Genomic DNA, 9130 nt, shown 5'->3' on the forward strand with positions numbered 1-9130 from the left:
GATGGAGGGTGTGTGCTTCAGAGCATTTCTCCCCTGAATGCACCAGGGATGCAATATAGCCACACCCTGACTATTTCCATTGAATGGAAGAAAAGAAGGATGTGACCTTCCTCCCATGACCTGAACAGAGAGAGAAATGATTTCATAGATCAGTATGTGTGTGTGTGTAGGTGGGGGGGAGGTCCAATGTTTTTGGTAGGTGTGCCATAAATTAACCTGCAACTTCCACTTCTACCCCCTTCCTCTGCCTGAGCTGCTTCTGTGCTTTTTTTTTTTCTTGCCCTGTGCTCCCTGACCCATCTGCTGCTTTGCTTTCTGCTTCCTTTCCTATCTGCCCTATGATGCTTTCCCCTCCCTGATTTGCCACGTGCTACCCAGAGAGGCTGCCCACTAGGGCTGTGCGAAGCTTCAGTCCCTAATTCAATTTGGCAGAGATTTGGCCCAATTCAGTGGCCAAATCTCCAAATCTGAATCGAATCAGGAGATCCTTTAATCTCTCTGAATCAAATCGGAACCTTCCAAATTGATTCAGAAACATTCAACGATTCGGACATAGACGCAGCTTGAAATGTTTTTTCTACATACCTGAAGGTACCAGGCGCCTTGTGAATGCTGAGATGCTGGGGCAGATGGAGCGTCGCACAGGAGCGCGGGGGGTCCCCAGGGCGCTTGGCAGTAAACCCGGAAGTGGACCAGAAGCGCTTCCGGTACACTTATGTGTTCTCCGCCAAGTGCGCATGGCCCCCCCTCCCGCCCTGCACTCCCAAGGGACGCTTCTTCTGCCCCAGCATCACAGCGTTCACAAGCCATGCCTGGTACCTCAAGATGCATAGAAAAAACATTTAAAGCTCTGTCTATGGCTGAACCGATGATCAGCATCGAATCTTCGCAGTTGGATTCGGCTGAATAGAATCAGGGACAGTGATCTGAATCGACAAATTGAATCACTGTCCTCAATTCAGGCTGAATCCAAATCGAATATGGCCTGTTTCACACACCCCTACTGCCCATGCCACTTGTGGCAGCTTGGTCACTCTTGTCAAAGATTATAGTGCCCCTTTTCCTCCCATAAAGTGCCATCATACAGGGAATACAATTCTTTTTTCCTTATACTTGGGATCACTGAAATTTCATTTAAACAGAATCCTCACCTGTGATGTTGGTATCTAGCAGTATGATACCTAGGGAAGGTGATCACTGAAAATACTTTCCATAATAAATACCTCTACTCTTCTCTCGTACTATAGAGGAGTATTCCAGGCATCATTATCTGGCAGCTCAAAGGCAACAACACTGTGAGAACCAGCATTACAGATGCCCATTTCAGAATGTCACATATGTCAGAAAGTACAAAAGTCACCTTTGAACGTGCAAGATAGGGGAGCCCAGTGTCTATCTTACTCTTATGCAAATTATATTAGAGCCTGATTAATGAAGAAACGAAATGTTATTCAAGACAATGTATGTGACTAGGTTGAATGAATGGCTGAAAAACTAAATGAGAGCTATGTCCTATTCTCTCATTTTGTCTAGAACCAGAACAACTAGAACAGGGATCAGCAGTTTACGTGCTTCAGATGAACATGTCTAGTTCAGTAGGTAGAGGGCGAGACAGACTGTTGATGCCTGATCTTCTTTTCTGCCTGCTGATGCTGACCAATCACAAATCTCTGCATTAATCTTAATTCACAAGAGAGTGAGATGAATTTTGTGCTGATTCAATGCCCATTGCAGTTGCTTAGGGTGCAATTAAAAGCAAAAGAGAGCCCACGTGTGTCTTCCTCCTTTTCAAACATGCTTTGTGGTCCTATGCATTTTACATATTTTGCAGAGCTTTGCCAGGAGCTCTGGTTAGCACTCTAGCAGCCAAGGGTTTAATCGCTCAGCAACTGCAACACTTAAATGCATTTCTGGATTTAGTTCTTAGTCTCTTTGTGCCTCATCCCAGTCTTTAAGATGGAAATAACAGCACCAGCTCAGCCTGTAAAAAATTGAGAGTCACTCAGAGTGTGATTATGAGAGATACCAGATGCCATGGTAGTGGGGGGCCATTACATATCGAGGGAGTTTATCTGATACAAGTGAGAGCAGAATTTGGTTCATTATATGCATGAAAAATGGCAACACTATTTATATTAAAGTATGGATGGCATATATCTTGCTTCGTAATAATAAGCGAATGGTAAGGCTAATGAAAGTAAGTATTGACAAATATTTGTAGTGGCTTTTTTGCTGAGTTAAGGCTTAAGAGTTAATTTTCTAGGATGATTTATGAAGTATAAATTAAGAATTATTCATGTGCAAATGTTACCTTCATCTTTCCCAACTGTCACATATGGAAGCTCATTTGTATTCTCTCACAGCTGTTTTTTCTAAGAGTGGAATAAGTGAAAGAGAGCCATGTGATCATACAGTAAAAAAAAACAAAAAAACCCGAAAAGAAAAGCCATACATTCCTTTAGATTAAGACATTTAAGTTAAAACCATATATTAGTATAACCTCTATACCATTAAAAATCCTATCCTCTCTAAAGTGGAAGCAAAATTACATTGTAGATTAAGTGCTTATGTATTTTAGTTATTGAGAAATATACAGAGAGAAATTCACAATATTGATATCCTTCATATAAGAGAATTGTAAGATAAATTAATGCATTATAACAACTAATTTTTCATTCAGTGGGTAAGTTTAGTATTACAGTGTTGCTTATTATGCTACTGGCAGTCACCAGACTGCATACATTGTAAGCTGTCATATATATTTCATTTAACTAAATAGAGAGGCACTTAGATCTTGAAAACCATACTATGATGGTTGTACTACAGTTCTTAGAAGTAGGTCATATCACCACTGAAGTTCCTTCTCTCTGCTGAAGTCTGACCAAATAATTTCTTGGAAGCAGTTGCTACTTTCAGGATACACCGTCACAAACAAAACCATTACCAGATGTCAAAACATTCAACAGTTAACATAGCGGAATAAGAGAATCACGTGGCAAAAGAAACTAACAGTCATCTGGAATTTGCTCATTTTCTAACCTATACTGTAAAGAATCTTGTAAAACCTCAACTTCGACTTTATTTATCCAGCCCTGATATTGTCATACTAGCATTTGTCAGTGCTGAGTTAAAGATATGATGCATCATAATGATAAATCATATAATATTAAAGAGGGGAAGAATGCCTAGGCATTGAGGAATTAACTGGGTCAAGTGTGTGAGATTTTGTACTGTACCATCAAGAAGAGCAGCACAGACCATGCTGTCCCAGAGGAAGGGACTTTAAGTTGCTTTCCTCACCTTGAGCTGTTTCAAGAGTGGAAGAAATGCCTCAGAGGCTTTACAGCTCTGCAAGCTGAGGCCCCACACATCCCTTTTCCAGCCATTATTGGGCCACATAGTGGGTAAAAAGCATACTTGGGGAATCCAGAGATCTAAAACCTGTTTCCTGCTCTGCAGAGACACATCATGGGAAATTACACAATATATTTGTGCCTCAGTTTCCTCATCTAGAAATTAGAGGGAACATTTACGTAATTCTCAAAGTTATTTGTAAAAAGCTTTGTGTGAGACACCATGCATATACAAATTGTATATTACTAATTCCAAGCCTTACTACATAGACAATACAATATACTGCCTCTAATCATAGTCAGCATTAACATCAGGTTTATCAGGCTTACCCAGGTATATAACAAAGGAAATGTGAATGGACTGTGTTGTGATGCATGCAGCCAGAGAATAATTGCTTTCAACCACTTGAGAATGGCAGGTAATCTCATCTAAAATGCTCATATTTCAAGGCCATTAATTGTCTGAATTTACCCAGATTCGTGTAGTATTCAGAACTCTTATTCGGTAATTAAATGCATCATTTTACACAGCAGATTTTTTTTTTTATAAAACTATTGTTGCATCTCATAAAGAATGAACCATGCCAGTACAACAGTAAAGGAGACTAAAATTCTGAGATAAACACCCTTAACTCAGCCCAGCTATCATACATGCTGAAATAAATGCAGCTACAACAGTTGGAAGATTATTCCCAATATTGCTTGTTTTAGTGAACCTCCCTATAAAGTCCTCATGCTGTGATCTACATTGACATTCTGAATCTCTCAGTACTTCACATAGTTATGAAAGTTTACTAAATCAATCCGTAATGTTTTTGTGGCCCAGGACAAATACATAATATCAAACTTGTTGAAATCCATTTAGTTTACAAACCAAACCAATCTTCTATCCAGGGTTAGGAAAGCTAAACTATTTAACTACATCTGTGTCTGAACTCATAGGCTGTAATCTTAGCTGGTGTGAGTTGTCTGAAATTTGTTGACTTAAAGAAATCACAGCAATCTGCCCAGGAGGTAAGAATCCAGTTCTGGGAGTTTAGAGATTGATACAACAGCATTGTGGTAATGAACCTTGAAGAGACTGATTTTTGTCTCTACAGCCTTCATCTGCCACAATTCCATATAATGGACCACTCAATGCTGTGCAAATACACATATCTGCTGGCCCTGTTTGCTTCCATACAAAGAAGCAAACGAATAGAAGTGCATTCTTATGCTGCAACCAAATTTTGAACAGCTGTACTGCCAAAACTGTGTATAACCTGGCTGTGCCTTGTGCTGGAGAATATCAAATATAAACTGCTTTGCCTGAGGAGTGTAAGAACAAGCAATTGCTAAAATGGCCCAGGCATTTAGGGTAGTTAGATCCAGAAGACTCTGGTTTATAGATATTACATTTTTCTAGGTTTAATCTGGACTACAGCTGTCATTATAAACGTGCAGACGTCTGTAGTCTGAATTAAATTTGACTCCAGTCAAATTAACTAATCCTCATTGAATGAGGATTAAAGTGCAGACCGGGGCAGTCCAAATTAGGCAATTTAAACTGTATTAATGAACATGTATATACAGCGTTGCTTTTAGGAGAAAGTCTTTAGGAACTCAGATAAGCATTCCTTAGGCATGCAGATAAGCACAGCAAATTGGGTTTTTGCAACACAACATAGGTTGTCCCCTTCCCGCAGCCTTTACAAAGTCAAAAGTAAACACCTTTACAAAGTCAAATGTGCCATCTCTCCTGACTAAATATCAGTATCCTGGCCAAGTCCCCAATTCTGCCTATGCACATGGGCTACTGGTCGTTGAAAAGGGGGTAAACCTTCTTGATCGTCTATTAACCCAGCATTTGAACAGTTAACATGGTTTAGAAAATGGTGAGCACATCTACAAATGGCCACTATGTTCAAAGGGCTAATCAGGTACATTTGTAGTCATTGCATGGGGATTTCCTTTCTTGAACTTAGGGTCCTCCTTTGCCACACTCTTTTTTTTTTTAACGTATTTTACTGAACTATAGGGGAGGAGGTTGGCCTTTCCTCCTGGAAAGGCCTAACAGTAAAAAGTGCCTTCTATGAATATCAGGCACAGAGATGACAGGCCCATCACTTCTCACGAGAGCCTGCAGTGTGGAGGCACATTTAGAAGCATCAGTGAGTGTGGCAGATGTGTTTGGGCCTCTCATCTATCCTCTGCTAGTATGCTGCCTATGGGGACCAGGGCATAATTTAGGCAGCCCACAAGGCTGCTATAACCAGTGCCAGTTGTTACTTCATTTCCTGGCAGCCTTGGTATAAGCCCCTTTTGTCACTGTGTCAGGCTTAGTACAAAGCCCCAATACAAGTATATGTCCTCAGCCCCAAAATTAGAGAGATATAAACACAGCTCACATTTGTGTTTGGGAAAGATTTACATTGAACTTCCCTAACTGTAACTACTAACTAGTTATTGGCCTTGCTCCAACCTACAACTCCCAAAGTAAAGGGAATAATACAAAGTCATTTCGTGTCAGTTGAGGAATAGGTTGTATGGACCAGATGGTCTGGTGATGTAAATCAACATAGTGGACTGAAAGTCAATGTAACATCTCTGATTTACACCAGCCAAAGAGCTGGCTCAATAAAATACCTTACAAGATTTTACCTGAGGAGGAGGTAATGTTTTTTAGCTACATATACACAAAGAAAATACACTGGAATAATGAAGTCAACAGGAACAAGCTTCCCAAAAACGTTTGTTTCAAGGATTTCATAAAAAACTAAAGTCAGCTTGCTTAGAAACAGTTAATATGACAAAGAAGATAGCCAGTTTACAAATGCCAGCCAGCTTACAAATGCCAGCCAGCTTAAAAATGCACAGATAACACTGGAGATGCATGCTATTGCTGTGCTACATCAAATCGTGGTAGCCAGAAGAAATTTTCTCTCTCTGGTATCTAATGGCAGCCTGAACAAAATGGCAACTCATGCCGCCCCACAGAAACGCGATCATGTTATTGACTGATCACACAGAAGACGTGTGTCACCCGTAGCTTTATGGTGACAGTGATGGAGCATTTGCTTAGGCTGCAATCAATTACTTTTAAATGCATTATGTCTACAAAAAATGCAATCAAGGCTAAAGAACCGTATGGAGATATAGAGATACAGGAAAAGACTTATGTGTGTAGCATAACTTTAGATCTAGGGTTTGAGAGTGTGTGTACAAAATATACTCTGCACCCAGATTCCCAAGTGTGCATGTGCATACACAAGAAAATATATAGAGTACGCTATCAGTAAAGAATACACACATGCACACACTGAAGTATGTATTTTTTGTATAAAACAGAGTATAATGCCATTATTTCAAAAATAAACTCCAGCATCCCTGTTGCAAAAATGGATCAAAGGTCAAAACCTAGTGCCTTACTCAGGTGAATAATTCCAATGAATTCCATAGGATCACTTGCCGAAATTAGTCTGGCAATATTTGGCCCCCAAATCTTGTCACAATGCCTCTTTATTCACTGAATACACAAGTATTGTGTGTATAAGGTTCGGCTTTACTTACATACACATATGAAGACACATTTCCCTAACTGCAGCAAAAAATATAAAAATATCTGGGATGACATGCTTTAATGCTAAGCACCTGCAGCTGTTATGGGCTTGAAAGGAACCTGGAGCTGTTCAGCAGCCTGAAAAAAAATCAGTGCACATCTGTATGTCGACATACACATATGCCTGCCCCTCTATTGGCACACATGAATGCATAAGATTTACAATGACATGTATGCTTCATAACTTCACAGTTCAAATAAACCTTTATACATATGCACTCAGATACACACACACACACCCTAATGACAGGCACTAGAAAAATCTAAAACAGCTATGTAGTCAGAGAGAATCCACTGAAGCCATGCCGTGCACACCCATATTCACAATGATTGGTGTTTTTTTATTATGTATAATAAATACCAGCATTTCATAATATTATAGACATACTGTATGTGCCCACACCCTTCTGCTTCTGTGCAATCTAAAACATTTCATTAATGGGGTCCTGGGGATGAGAAACATACAGAATGAGGAAGAGACAGGACATGATTAGCTAGATGAGATAGGCTCCGGCAGCGAAAGCTGCTTCATGTCGGAGCAGGTTTTTCCCAGCTTTCAGATGTGTGATCTGCATGTCTAATAATAAAAGATTTAGTCAATCCATCATTTCTGGCATCAGTCCCTTACCTTGAAATGCTGCAGCTGAAGTATCTGGTCCTCAAGCTGTTGCCTCTTGTCTTCTATTTCTGTCTGCCTTTTTCTTTTTTCCTTAGGAAAATAAACGAGAAAGAGATGGGTGCCTAAAGGACTGCAGATTCTTAAAAAAAAATTTAAGCAGCCAAGCACATTTGTACAGATGTCCCCAATTCCATCCACACAAGCATTTCACCTGCTTCTCTGTCTGTGGGTATGCAAACAGCAGCGTCCTTGGAACATGTCAGCTAAGGACTAGCTACTTGTTCACTGAGCAGGAGAAATTCTCCTTACTCACACTCAACTATAGGGAGCAGCAACTGAATACACAGTCCCAGAGGGGGGAAATGGGCATAATAGCTAACAGTGGAGTTAAAAGAACAAAGATATCCTTTTACACACTATTTATTAGCTCAAAAATTATTGCTTGCTTGGTGTGACAGAATGCTAATATTGTAATACAAGTTAATGGTTACGTAAAGGAGGGCTAGTGCTAAGATCACAGACCCCACAACCTTCTACTACTAAAGTTAGTGATAAAACTTCACCTCAGTTTGACAGGAACAGCGTCTATTCAAAGTCATACTGATCTGCGTTTTGTATACAGATATGCTGTATAACCCAGGACCCAGCCTCAATACCAAACCGTTTTCAGTACAAATGAACACTGTACCCTTTAATAACTGGAACTCATTGGCACCTTTTCTGGCAATCTGAGCAGAAAAAAACCAAAGACTGAGTTGCCCAAACTACCATCTCAGACCTAATAATGTTCTCTGGAAACAGAGTTAGTCCAGTGCAGGGTGGTTTTTGTTTTTTTTAGTTTGTTGGCATCTTGCTCACTAAGACACTATAGTATTCTGGTAGGACTACAGATGCAACACATGCTTCACTTAGCAGTGGATTCTTCCTTGCCTTGCTATGGAAGAACATTGCCTCCTTAACCCCAGAAGTTGTGAATGAGCAACCACTTGGTTCTTCCAGATTACTCATATGCTGCCAACAGAAGCTGGGTATCAGCTCTTTCTTGTATCCTGAATCCACCTGGATGAACAAAGGAGCTGCCCTATGTCCCCCCCCGGGTAAGTGTTCCTTCTTGTAGGTGTTGAAGACAGGACATAAGAAGACACAGAAATGCCCCAAGCCCACCTAGGGATTTGGGAACTGCTTGTCTTATCCCTGTGCCTCTGTAACCATACATCTTAGTTAACATGAGATTGATTTGTAAAGATTTTAAAGGAAGCCAAATATGACCTAATGCAGCAACATTTCCCAAACTGTGAAGGTCCTGGGGGAGGCAAAACTATGGGCAAAAGTTTTGTGCAAAAGCATCAAATTAAATGCTGTGGCAATGGTGGGGGGGCAGAAGGGGAAGCACAAGACTGGCTAGCTTTACTGTGGTAGGGCCTAAACCCCCAAAGTCTGAGAAACAATGAGTACAACTTTAAAGACTGGTATTTTTGGGCTTTACAGTAGTAGAAATCAGGTCTGAGCAAGGAATTCTCCACTTTTCAGTGGTTTAAAGCTTCCATTTCCAAGTCTGAA

At 40.3% G+C, this 9130-nt stretch overlaps 1 protein-coding gene across 1 annotated transcript in view; it reads right to left on the reverse strand.

Annotated features, from left to right (window-relative positions):
- LOC112548053 (paralemmin-2-like) overlaps positions 1-9130 on the reverse strand; it is a 144717-nt gene that overhangs the window by 38322 nt on the left and 97265 nt on the right. The window contains exon 2 of the mRNA XM_025192146.1: positions 7580-7660. Within this exon, the coding sequence (XP_025047931.1) occupies positions 7580-7660 (81 nt within the window). The remainder of the gene's footprint in view (positions 1-7579; positions 7661-9130) is intronic.

This window comes from Alligator sinensis, unplaced genomic scaffold, assembly GCF_000455745.1.
Source record: "Alligator sinensis unplaced genomic scaffold, ASM45574v1 scaffold1362_1, whole genome shotgun sequence".
Lineage (NCBI taxonomy): Eukaryota > Metazoa > Chordata > Crocodylia > Alligatoridae > Alligator > Alligator sinensis.